At 45.2% G+C, this 13,886-nt stretch overlaps 1 protein-coding gene across 1 annotated transcript in view; it reads left to right on the top strand.

Annotated features, from left to right (window-relative positions):
• The first annotated feature begins 6,740 nt into the window (after nucleotides 1-6,740).
• AFAP1L1 (actin filament associated protein 1 like 1) overlaps nucleotides 6,741-13,886 on the top strand; it is a 140,230-nt gene continuing 133,084 nt past the window's right edge. Inside the window, exon 1 of the mRNA XM_082255915.1 lies at nucleotides 6,741-6,797. Coding sequence (XP_082112041.1) covers nucleotides 6,782-6,797 — 16 coding nt within the window. The 5' untranslated portion in view covers nucleotides 6,741-6,781. The remainder of the gene's footprint in view (nucleotides 6,798-13,886) is intronic.

Raw genomic sequence — 13,886 nt, 5'->3', positions numbered from 1 at the left:
ACAGTGACTCCAAACCTGTCATGGTGCCTCCTAGCCGCTGCAATGCCCTCCAGTCTCCCACAGTACCCCTGCAATGCTCCCATCCCTCATGGAGAGACCCCAGAATCCCTTTCCTTCATAAACTTCACCCCCTGCCAAGTTTGCTGCAGAATACCCTAACCCCCCCCCCCCCCCCCCAGAACCTTCTTACCCCCACAGTGACACCCAGTCCCATCCAGAGCCATCCAGAATGTCATTACTTACTTTGCATTCACATCATTTTATTGTGTGAGGATACATTTTTTTAATAGTGTTGAGTGTTGGGAGGTTTTGCAAAACTTTACAGGGTGCTCTGGTCTCCATAAAGTTGAGAACCACTGCTGTTACCAGCTAAGCTAGCTTCATTTCCATTTCTACAATAAATAAGTTGGATACATTAGTAATGTTTTGAAAACACAATAAAGAATGTATAGCAAACAAAAACTTGAGCAATAACAATTTTAGTAGTGCTGTCTTTGCTTGCCGAACGCTTAGTACAAACAGGCTTTATTGACCTGATTTAGTGCCTTTTCATATGCTCGTAACTAGTAATTAGTATTTAAAAAAAGCAAAATAAAATCTTATTGTCGAAACAAGGAAAATGGATATGAAATTCTAGATGCCCACAGACAATAGATGGATAATCTCACTGCAAAAAGATAGTTCATGAGAGGGATCATCATCAAAACATGTACACTGGTGTGTGCCTGGCATGATTGTTCATAATCCTACTGGACATCCCTGTACCAGCCTCTTTGGGGGGAACAATAGCGATCAGCTGGGAAGATTGAGGTTGCTCAGTCCATTCTTCCACATACTACATTGATGATTTTTAGTACCGCAATCATGCTACTAAAACTAGTAAACATTGATCATTAAAGCCTAGTACACACCATAGGCGTGCACACAGGCAGGTCCGCTGTTAGAAATCACGGGGGCCCCGAACAGCCTACCTGATGGCACCGCCCCAGGGGTCGACACCACCCCGCCCCTTCCCCCCAGGGGCCACCACCACCACCACAATCTCTCCTCCCAGCACAAATCTTCTTTCTTCAATCTCCCTCTTAGGACAAATTCCCACAAATCTCTCATCCTCCCCCTCTAAATTACCATTCCCAGCACAAATTTTTCTTCCCTACCCCAAGGGCTGCTCGCCTCCCGGGAGCAAGAACTGTGGATAGGGGGAGGCAATCAAACTGTGTGTGTGCAGTTGAATGCGATCATACAATAAGAGCGATCCTGTCCCATGTATTGTATAGATGAACACTCTTCTGACAGGTGGGAGAGCACAACACAGCACACCTCCTCCTGGCTCTTTCCTTTCTGCCTCTTCTCTCTGCTCCATCGTCCTGTCTCCTTGTCCTGGCTGGGCGGGCGGGAGCGGGGTAAGGAGCTCAGCGGCGGCCAGTCAGGGGGACAGAACTGAAATCTGGGTGGGCACAACGCACCCCAGCACCCCCTAAATCCACCCCACTGTGTCTCTCACCCAGTAACTGAAAGCCAGCGGGGGGGGGGAGAGGGGGAAAAATGGCTTTCACTGACACAGAGGGCATTGTCCCTTTTCTGCTCCACCGATCCTCCTGCTGTCCAGACCCCCTACAGGAGGAACCTTGGTCCCCCCCTATCAGCGGCCTTGCGCACAGGTTGTGCCAGGTGTGCCTGGGCAGAAACTAATCACCCTGTGTGGCTCAGATTCACCCTGTTTAAACCCCTGATATTACAACAAAGCCCCCTAACGGGCCTCGTAAATAAATTGTAAAAAAAAGTATTAAAAAAATAAAATTGTAAAAAACAAAATATTAAAAATAAAAGCTACTGACACCATCTACTGCCCTGACACCATCCACTACTCTACTGACACTGGCAGTATATATACACATGCATGTGTTTGAGCAGCTTTGAGATGCACACCGTAATGCACCCCCCCCCCACTAGAACACCTTGGTTAGCAGTCAGGAGCCGATCAGCAGACTTTTTTCGGTCATGGCTCATCGATAGAAGATCTATTGGGCTGATGCTGCCTGATATTCGGCCCGTCTGTATTAGGCTTTAGGATGATTTCAGATGGGTAATTGTCCATATAGAAGCTGCACTCCTCACAGTACTTGACCTTGTGATGATGTGTGCTCAAAGTGAATGCCACGGTCCATGCCAGAACCGAATGCAAAGATGCAAAGTCCCCAGCACCCCAAATTCCTGCATTTCATGGGTTTATTGGGAAGACAGAGTTAGATAAGTACATTTCCTATACCTTATGTGACGCTGTCTTTACAATAAATAGTGAAATACTTGTATTTGGTATTCTGGTGTCTTCTTCTCTTTGCAGATGGGTGATCCTGACACTGGAGACAAAATGCCAGCAGCAGTTGTCTATCTTTCCCTATAAAAATAGGGATTTTTATAGGGAAGGCAGACATAGTGAGATGTTGCCCAAATATTGCTGAATCTCAATCGCTAGTGAATGGAGCAACATCTCTCTGCCTCAGCTACAGAGGGAGAGATTCTATAGGGACAGGCAGGCAGGAAGTCTCTTACAGTGGAGTTCCAGTCATTTTTGTGTTTATTAAAAGTCAGCAGCTACAAAAAGTGTAGCTGCTGATTTTTAATAAACACGCACTCACCTGTCCCAGGATCTAGCGATGCGGCCATTGGAACCCTCGCTTCTCTCCCTCACCTTTCCCCGGTGCCAGCATTACAAGTGTGGACACACTGCACATGCGCGAGTTGCGCCGTGCTGCTTCAATGGTCGGGCAATCTTCTGAGACCTGTTACATGTCCATGAAGATTGCAGGGAGGGAGGGGGAGAGAGGAATTTCTGCTCGAGTCACCTAGGCAGCCCGAGCGGAAGTGGGAGCAGGTACCTGTCAAATCTAGGTACCTGCACCCCCCAAAAAAAAAGGCATGTCAAATGTGGCAAAGGAGGGGGTAAGGGATGCTTAAAGCGGAACTTCCCCTTTTGGGTGGAACTCTGCTTTAAGCTGGCCATAGACAGATCAACAGCAGTCAATGGTTTGATCAACTTCTGTCAAAGGGACATGCTGGAAATCTTTTGTCTTCAGTCGCTGGTTAGTGTATATTGCAAGTCCCACTGTTAGAATACAATATCCTGGTGGGGGGAATTACTGCATCCACCTTGCTGGCTGAATGAAAACAATCTGTAGCCAGCTTTAGTGATCCTGCCACTGTAGAAGTCAGCAGCAGGATTGTTAATGGCAGAGTAGCCTGTCTGACATCAGCCTAAAGCCCCGTACACAAGGGTCGAATGTACAGAGACATTGTGCAGTTAAAAAAAAAATGGCCGATATTCGGACTGTGTATATGCCACCCTGTCCAATAGAAGGCGGTCATTTGGCCAGCTTCTGTGGGACAGACATGTTGGAAAACCAGCAGCCGTCCGACTCCCGATCAGTGCTGATCAGTGCTCCCAGCCAATGGCAGAGAGCACTGATCAGTGTTCTGGCAGGGTGGTGTCGTCCCCTTTCAGAACACAAAAGCTCAGCAGGGAAGATCGCTGTACTAACTTTGCATAGTTAGTACTGCTGCTCGTGCCAGAGCTGGCAGTTTTTTTGTGGGTTGAACGAAAAAAAAAAAAAAAAAACCTAGTGTGTACCAGGCCTAAAGCAGCCCATACATAAATCTTTTTCGTTCAACCATGAGGTTGTATGAAAAAATCTAATCTGATTCCCCCATCCACATATTCAAGCGGATAGGGAAATCCTCCTAGCTGGGTCTTTATATTCTGACGGCAGACTTTCTCGCCATCAGAATACACTGATCAGCACTGCAGCTTATTACCTGCGGTTTTGATCGAGCAAGAAAATACCAACAGGGCGATTGATTGACTTCTGTTCTGTTGTAGTGGCCATACATAGATTGAAATTCAATGGATCCCTATGTAACCAGCCAAATTTCTATCCATGAATGGTCAGCTTAAAGCGGATTTCCAGCCGTATTTTTTTTTTTAAACCCTGGAGATGTTCTTTTTATTCCATGTTACATTAGCTAAATATATTTATGGTTGCTGTAATATGGATTATTTTATATCGAACTAAGCTTTATACTTCTTCAGCAGCGGGCTCCCATCTTAATTGCGGGCATGTGAAGCCCACCAGTGTCTTCTCCTGGGAATAGGGGCTGCTGGTTACCCAGCATGCACCTCCGGATCTGGCGCATACGCATAGGAAAAACGGCAGGGCGCATGATTGAGTCTCTGGTTGCCATTTCAACAGCGGTGGTGTAGAAAGGTCGGCGATGCCAGTGGACTCCTGGGAATGATAACACACCTCTCCCAGGAGCACGTGCGCCACAGGAAGTGACGTACTTCGCCATGGCGCCGAAGGAGGAAAAAAAATGCTTACCCCCTAGCAACAAGGTAAGCGGATCAAGGGAAAAAAAAAGTCCCCAATGCTGTTTTCGATTGAGGAATACCAGCGATTTGTATAAAGTTTAAAACATGGATGGAACTCTGATTTACAGTAGCAATAAAATGAATCAAGTATATTTTAAAAATTCATTAAGACTGGTGTAATTTAGGATTGTCTGTCTGTCTGTCTGTCTATCTATTTATCTATCTATCCATTACATTATATAATATATATATATATATATATATTTTTCCACATTATATAACATATTTATAAATTGCATTATGTGCAGTATGTGTAAATTCTTATGAATGCCAACTTCTTAAAAATATCCAAATCTATATTTACTCATGATTAGAGTTGAGAAACCACAAATTGTTAGAAATAAAATACTGTACAAAAATATTGAAATGTGTTTTATATTCTACCTTCCTTGAAGAGTCGTTACAAGCATCTACCCACAAATCCACAAATATGAAGCTTTGGCCGCTAAAACATGCAAAAGTCCACTTATTCCTAAAGATCAGTGGTGGCCCGTCCATTAGCAGGAAGTCGACACTGCAATCCACTAATCACAGGCACTGAGACATTTCCTGATCTGTGCAGCTGCGGATCGGTAAATTTCTCAGTGCCTGTGATTAGCAGAGTGCAGTGTCGGCTTCCTGGTGGGATCGGGCACGTACCAACTCCAACACGCCTGAGCTCATCTCTAATGGCAACCAATCGGCTTATTCAGTTAAAGCAGAGTTCCACCCAAAAATGGAACTTCCGTTATTTTGCTTCCCCCCCCCCTCCGGTGCCACATTTGGCACCTTTCAGGGGGGAGGGGGGAACGGGTACCTGTTTTTGACAGGTACTCCTTCCCCTCTTCCGGGACACGGGCCACGGAACAGTTTCCCAAAATTTCGGCCCCTCCTTCTTCCCCCTGCCTCTAAGCCAATAGGAATGCGCAGCGCAGCTACAGCGTGTGTAGCTGCTGACTTTTAATTTTTTTTAGGGAAAGGCGGAACTCCTCTTGAACCACTTGCCGACCGGTCACGTTGACTGTACTGCGGCAAAGTGGCTTGATTCCGTACAGCGACATAGACCTACGTTGCTGGACTCCTCCCCTTGTGGGCGGCGCTCGCACGCCGCCGGAGGCTCGCTCCCGCTGTTTTCAGTCACAGCGGGAGTCTGGCCAGGGGAGGAGCAGCGGTAAACGCGATAACTTTTGCGCAAACCAATCAAAATACGCTTTTTGCGATTTTTTTTACCAAACATAGGTAGCATAAAACAAATTGGCCAAAAATGTTAAAAAATTTTGATTTTTACATTTTTTTGGGGGGAATTTCATATAAAAAAATGTGAAAAATATTGCTATTTTTGCAAAATTGACGCTCTTTTTTTGTTTATAGCGCGTGATCAAAAAATCGCACAGGTGATCAAATACCACCAAAAGAAAGCTCTGTTTGTGGGAAAAAAAGGACGCCAAATTCGTTTAGGTACAGCATCGCACGACCGCGCAATTGTCCGTTAAAGTCACGCAGTGCTGAATCGCAAAATACCCCCTGGTCGGAATGGGGGTAAAATCTTCCGGGGCTTAAGTGGCTAGACTCGGCATGCAAGGGTGACTCCATGGGATGCTGCAAGAGAAAGGAGCCACTCTCAGACAGCAAACCTGGTGCAGAGGCCATGGATGATACCAGCTCAAACAGGAACATAGAAAGAATTAAAAGATAAAGGAGCTGTATGTTCAGTAATAAAGTCAGCTGCTGAAAGTACTAAAAACCTGAGGGTTTAATATCACTTTAGGAAAAGTCTCCAAGATGACTGAGCTATCCCTTGCAGCACACCTGTCTCTCCCCCGTTACAAGGGGTATATTTCTGGCACACATGCTCCAGTCTCCCATAGGAGAGAATGTGAGGAGCTCTTGGAGTGGAAAGAAGGGTGAGGCAGGGCACTCCTCAGCAGCAGACCCTCCCTGGAAAAGCTTGTCAGCAATGTGTGGGCTTTGGAGAGGAGGGGGGTGGGGAATGACTGGGAGTGGGGACCCTGTGTGTCCTCTGATCTAGGGGCAGGAGGAGGCACAGGACACAGGAAAAAAAAAGCTCACTAGTTGCTTCTAATTCCTGCCTGTCAAGCAGGGACAGAGGAGGGGTGAGGGCTCAGTGCAGTCACTTCAGCTAAGACCAGCAGCTCACATCAACAAAGACTTCTGGCAGACAGCAGTCCTCATAGGGAAGCAATTAGGAAAGGTGAAATGTTCACATGCAGGACTTGGAGGAGGATCTCTGGCCAGTCCCAGTGATCAGATCAGGAGCCTGATACAGGAGAGTCACAATAGTGGAGAGCACACAGTCCATTCACTGGTTTGCACAGTGACAGCGCTGGGAGCACAGCTGGGAATGGTGCACTGAGCATGGAGAGGATAAAAGGTGAGTGCAGGACATGGCTTTTCATGGCATCGCATACAACTGTCCTCCCCACACACAATACAATCTCCTACAGATCTGGCAACAACGACTTCATACAAGAGCCTGCCTGATTGGACACAAATGGAAGTTTAAGTCCTGATATTACATAGTTCTTGTGTATTAGATATTACAAAGTTTTTGTACATCTGAAGGAGATTGTACAGTCAGATTATAATGTGCATGATGGGCAAACCATCAATTCGTTTTACTAGGCTGACTATAGTAAACGTTACTGCCTCCCTTCGTTTTGTAAAGCCATGTACAAATTGTTTACGCTAAATAAATCTTGTATAATAATAGCGTGGTAGCTACTGGTTACTGCCTACGAACGTTGATTGGAGTTATTTTGGTGAATCTATTGGAAAATTCTGAATCTGTTCCATGAATTTGCTTTTTGAGCAATATTTTGTTTTTTGTTAGGGGGTATTTTGGGTCATTCAGCTAATTCAGTTTATACAATTTAGGTTTTTTTTTTATTTGTTTTGCATTTGATTTGTGTACTGTTGTGTGTTTTTGCTTTTGTTTTTTTATTTTACTTTTTTTTTTTTTTTTTCTGTGAATAAAATAATAAAGTTAATAAGGGACAGTTTTTTTTTTTTTTTTTTTTTCCGGCACTAGAACAAGTCTAGGATAGTCCGCAGCCATTAAGGGTTCATTTATAATTGTGAGGTGCATTAATGCCCTTTGGGGTTGATTTACTAAAACTGGAAAGTGCAAAATCTGGAGCAGCTCTGCATAGAAACCAATCAGCTTTCACTATTTTATTTTTAAGAGCCGGTTCACATTAGCGCGACACGACTCCTTACCACTTCGGGGGCGACTTGTGCATTACATTGCACCACGACTTCGGAGCGACTTGCAGGGACTTCACATAATGGAAGTCTATGCAAGTCGCTCCGAGGTCTCCCCGAAATAGTACAGGACCCTTTTTCTAAGTCGGAGCGCCTTGTGTTGCTCCTATTAGAACGGGTCCTGAGCGGTCAATGGACAAGTCACCTGACAAGTCACGCTAATGTGAACCAGCTCTTAATGTCCAAACTTAATTGAACAAGCTGACATTAGAAGATGATTGACTACCTTAAACAGCTGCACCAGATTTTGCACTCTCTAGCTTTAGCTAATCAACCCCATTATTATGTCAGACACCTATGTCATAATAATAATAATAATAATAATAGGGCGCTGCATTAAGTCCATTGAAGTGAATGGGCTGCTGACACACCAGAGCGTTATCAGACATGTCACAATCTTTTTGCTGCATTGCTATGTGTTAAATGTGCTGGAATGCATGCATGGTCCCCTAGTAGTGCATTAAGATGTTTTTCAAAATGAATAGTGTCACAATAAGTTGATGCATTTAACCTGCTTTGCTGCAAAACATTGATGAAAATATGTATTCAAAGTCCATTGCACACTTCAAAGTGTATGTCAATTCTAACATTTCTCTTATTTTCTTTTGTTTGATCCATTAAACATACAACAAATTTAGCTTTAATGGTATCTCCTTTGATGGGTATCCGAAATAGCATGCAAGATTTCTGGCCGATGAACAGCTATCTTCCTGTATGCACTGCCTCTAGACTGTCATCAGTTAGCATTGTTCCCTGGCATCTTTGTAAACCACAAAACACCTCCCCTGCTATGGAGATGGTGTTGATTGGTCCTAGTACGGTATTATCAGTTAGCATGTTCCCAGTTTTCTGAAAGGACTACAAAACACCTCCCCCATATGGAACCAAGAGGAGGGTGTTAGGATTACATTACACCGTATTATCAGTTAGCATTATCTCTGTGGATTGCAAAACCCCTCCTTTTCTATAAAAAAAAAAAGTGAGAGAGGTGTTATGTAGTCCTAATACAGTGTTATCATTTTAGCATTGTTCCCTGCTATCTCATGGGATTAAAAAAAAAAAAAAAACACATCTTCCTGTTATGGAGAAGAGCAAAGTGGTTTGTACTCCTAATACAATATTATCAGTTAGCATTGTTCCCTGCTATCTCTGGACTACAAAACACCTCCCTGCGTTATGGAGAAGAGAGGGAGGTTTTTGTAGTACTAATACACCCACTGCCCTTGGTTGACAATTCTCCTCAGTACAGTTGTCACCCTAGGATAGGAAGTGTGTTAATGGCAGGATTCCCATATTAAATTAAGGAAACACATTTATAAATGAGAAGACTAATGCAGCCACCACATCTAAGGACCTAGAAACTGTAGTACTATGAATTGTGTTTCTGGATTTAGGTACGCTTTAATAACTTAATTTCACTTTGCCTATTTATGCCAATGCAGTTCATCAAACTGGCAAACTGGCAAAAGTTACCCAAATCTCCATTGGAATTTCTTAAATTCCGTTCATGCCTACTGCGCACAGCTCTAAAGCTGGGTTTTACACTAGCTGCGGCCGCGAGTCACAGCAAGGGCTCCGGTGCGTCCCTGTTAACCAATTCAGGTGTGAATCGGGTTCGAATTTTTGCATGAATTCAGACCTGAAACGGAGTTAAAGACGCACAAGAATCTTCTGCTTTGCAGACCGCGGCCGGTTACACTCTCCTGTCATGTGAATTGGATGCGGAGAAAACCGCATCTAATTCGCATCAGTGTGAACCCAGCCTAAAGGACAAAGGATCTTTCTTATAAGAAGTCATGTATTAAATTAGGTGTTATCCGTCTATTAAGGAGTTTGAGAAGTGATGTTTCACTAAAACAAATCCATTCTGATTAGTCGTTATGGTTCGCAGAAGTTTACGTTCTTGAATCAGCCTATTTGCTATTGCTTAATTCACATCAGAGCCCTTTGTCTACCAAAGTCAGCTCTTTGGAGTTGTGTTGGAAAAGTAACAATGTAATGTATGCGTACTTGGGTGCAGCCTGTGGTTATGGTGCTTGCTGTGAGTCATCAGCTACAACTTTTATTCATTATCCCTTAGCCAGAGAAGCAGTGACCCCCTGTAATCCCTCAGTCTCATATTACTGCTGTGTCAGATCTCAGATGAGCCTGTTCAGGTGTCCATAGGCATGCCATGCATAATGCCATGGGGGGTATAGGCTGACTTGCAGCAGTTAAACATCCATAGGTAAAAGTGTTGTTATGGCCAGCAGGGTAGCACATCCAGCTTGTCTATCCTTGGACATGTAGTAATGTTTCTATCTCTGCACTTTTTTTTTTTTTTTTTATTGTACTATCCCTTAACTCAGTGCTGCGGAATGGCTGTAAGGTTAGAACTCTTGGCTTGACGCACCGGACATTTGGGTATGATTCCAAGGACAATATCTGCATTGGGTTTGTGCATTCTCCCGGTGTTTGCATGGCTTATTTCCCACAACCCGAAAATTACTAGTCTGGCGCTCAACCAAACTGGCTGTAGTATGTATGGGTATGGCAGGCTTAAGAAGTGAGTTCCTCTGGGGGCAGGGACTGATGTGGCCATGTAGAGCAATAAAAAATGCACATTTTATGGCAAATACTTTTTCTAGATGGCCTGAAACTTCGCAGAGCTTTAATTGCAGAAGTTGCTTGTCCAACCCTACAGACAATTTACAACCCTTTTCAGCTTGTGTACTGTAGTAGCACCAACCTATTGATGGCTGTATGTCCCAACACACATACCAGTAATCCCAATTTTTACTTGCTGGTCTTACAATGTATTGAAGCCACATACAGTACTTCTCTTCTGACCTTGAACAAGAGTAGTTCAAGGAGCATTTTTCAATTTTCAAATATTTACACACTAGATATTATTGAAGTACTATATACCACAGGGGCAGAAGGTGAGAAATTCCAGAATTTGGTTGCTAGGCCTTACAGGTAGAATTAGATCTTATAATTAAGTGTTTCCAAATTAAAGTGAGCAATTAGTACCTTTTTTGAAGTACCTTTTGAAGAACAAAGTTGATATGGCGTGTAATTATGCATCATTTATGCTTAAAGAGAAGTAAAGTCTTCTTTAATTGTACCTACAGGCAGGCCTATAATAGGGCTTACCTGTAGGTACTGTGAATATCTCCTAAACTTGCACAGTTTAGGAGATATTCAGAGTGCATGCAGCCGATGCCATCATCGGTGCATCTGCACTGAAAGTCCAGCTTACTGTGCCAGACCTTCAGAGCTCATGCCACAAATAGCGGCTCCTGTGCACATGCGCTGGAGCTCGCAAACTCGAAACATGTCAGCTGTCTCAGCGGTGTGCGGGCACCGCTGGAAGGCTTTGTTCTTAAAAGAGAAGTATGGGGTTTCCCCCCCACCCCCATGTATACTTACCTAGGTGGATGCAGCATCGGTCCCCCGGTGCCTCTGCACTGAGAACCGAGCAATCAAATACCACTGATCACTCGGTTCTGACAGCTCCCCGAGTAGAAAGATCTCTGCTCTGTTATCCTCACTCATTAGAGCGCTGAGCTGTGGAGGGGCAGGGAGCAGTCGGCTCAGACTCTCAGCGGCTCACTGAGAGTCTGAGCCAGGTGTTGGTCCAGGCACCTGGCGGATCCCGACTCCGTGGTCGTGATGGCACTGTTCCTGGACTGACATCTGTGACGTCAGCAGAGAGTGGACTTCAGCCTACTCTCTGCTGAAAAGGGGTCACAGGCGAGCAGAACAAACTGCACTCCTGTGATCCATAGGAGATGTACAGCTAAACAAGCTTTGTACATCTCCTTTAGGGTAAGTCTTTCATATTGCATGGCTTTGTTTTACAGGTTTTTTTTTTTTTTTTGTGTTTTTTTTTTTTTTTTTCTTGAGGTTTACAAGCTGTCATACATACCTGTCAGTGTCCCAGAAGACTGCGGGGGCAGGGAGGGAGGAGAACTTCAGTCAGATAGGAAAGTGGGAACAGGCCAAAATTGGGTACCTGCTCCAAGAGGATGATCTCTCTGCAAGCCACGGTGCCTACACAGGGAAGTACTAGAGCTGGGCCAGGTAGGAGAGAGAGATGCAAGGAAGCTTTGCGGGGGGGTTGGTGTTTGTGTATTCTGCACTCTTAACCCAGCACACCCCTGAGCTTTGTACTTTGTATGCAGCGCACCCCTAAACCCTGCATTCTGTACAGAGTGCATCCCTAACCTCTGCAATCGGTACCTAGCATACCTCTAAGCTCTGCACTCTGTACGTAGTGTAATCCTGAACTCTGCCCTCTGTGCATAACGCACTCCTGAACCCTGCACTTTGTTCTTAGTGCCCCCCAGAAACAAAAGCTCTTTGAGGGCAACCACGCTGTTGATGTAGCCCATAAAGAATTTGAGTTTGACATCCGTGATATAGAGGAAACCCATCATATAGGACACAGCAGGTGTGCAGAGATAGAAATTCAATCTCACATACACCATATGGCAAAAATCTTGTGTGCCATTGATGATTGCACTTACACTATATTACCAAAGTATTGGGGCGCCTGCACATTAACTTTTTTGGCATCCCAGTCTTAGTCCTTAGGGTTTAATATTGAGTTGGCCCAGCCTTTGCACCTATAAGAGCTTCAACTCTTCTGGGAAGGCTGTCCACCAGGTTTAGTAGTGTGTTTATGGGAATGTTTGACCATTCTTCCAGAAGCACATTCGTGAGGTCAGGCACTGATGTGGATGAGAAGGCCTGGCTTACAGTCTCCGCTCAAATTCATCCTAAAGGTGTTCTGTCAGGTTGAGGTCAGGACTCTGCTGGCCAGTGAAGTTCCTCCACCCCAAACTTGCTCATCCATGTCTTTATGGACCTTGCTTTGCACTCTGGTGCGCAGTCATGTTGGAACAGGAAGGGGCCATCCCCAAACTGTTCCTACAAAGTTAGGAGCATGAAATTGTCCAAATTGTCTTGGTATGGTGACTCCTTAAGAGTTCCCTTCACTGGAATTAAGGAAAAACTACCCCACACCATAATGATTTGGACCAGTGCATAAAGCAAGGTCCATAAAGACATAGATGAGCGAGTTGGGGCAGAGGAACCTGACTGGCCTGCACAATAAACCCGATAGGACACCTTTGGGATGAATTAGGGTGGAGACTGTGAGCCAGGCCTTCTTGTCAACATCAGTGCCTGACCTAAAAAATGCGCTTCTGGAAGAATGGTCAAACATTCCCATAGACACACTCATAAACCTTGTGGAGAGCCTTACCAGAAGAGTTGAAGCTGTTATAGCTGCAAAGGGTGGGTCAACTCAATTTTGAGCCCTACGGACTAAGACTGGGATACCATTAAAGTTCATGTGTGTGTAAAGGCAGATTTCCCAATACTTATAGTGCATATGTGCTTGTTGGATATCCCATTCAAAAACCATGGGTGTTATTATTGAGTTGAACCCCCCTTTACCCCTATAGCAGTCTCCTTTATTCTGATAAGGCTTTCTATGAGTACAGTGGAATGTGGCTGTGGGAATTGTTTCTCCATTCAACCAAAATAATACTTTCTCAGGGCCGATCCTGGGTGGGTGCACGGGGTGCACCACACCCAGGCGCCGCGAGCTGAGGCAGAGGAGGGGCGCCGAAGCTCCAGTGGCAGAGTCACTCGCTACCAGCACCCTCTAGTGGCCACGGTGCATTAGTGCGGCTTGACTCTGTCACAAGATCATGGTGCACATGTACAGTATATGATACAAAGCCTTATGGAGGGCGAGACTTGGTCCAGAAGGAGGGGGCAGATCACAAACAGCCAGCTATGTGCCGGGAGGGGGGTGTCTGATCTGAGCATGGCCAGCTGGGAGCCATATAGAGCCTGGGTACAAGAGCTTGCACTCGCATCCAGCCCTGAGGGGACACGAGTGAGCACAGGGTAAGGTGGGGAGAGCACAGGTGGGCACAGTAAGTAGGAGAAGGCGTAGTGTAAGGTGGGGAGGGCACAGGGGTTGGGTGGGCCCATGTGCAGTGGGAGAGAGCACAGGTTGGCACAGGGTAAAGTGCAGAGAGCACATTGGGAGGGTGGGTACCAGTTAAGGAGGGCACAAGGTAAGGTGCTTAAAGCACAGATGGGCACAAGATAAGGGGGAGAGAACACAGCGGGTATGTAGAAAGGGTGGGCACAGGGTAAGGTTTGGAGAGCACATGATGGCGCAGGGTGGGCACAGCAA

This window comes from Pelophylax lessonae (genome assembly GCF_965119305.1).
Source record: "Pelophylax lessonae genome assembly, chromosome: 4".
Lineage (NCBI taxonomy): Eukaryota > Metazoa > Chordata > Amphibia > Anura > Ranidae > Pelophylax > Pelophylax lessonae.
Note: the sequence above shows the minus strand (reverse complement) of the source record. Positions and strands in the feature narration are given on the sequence as shown.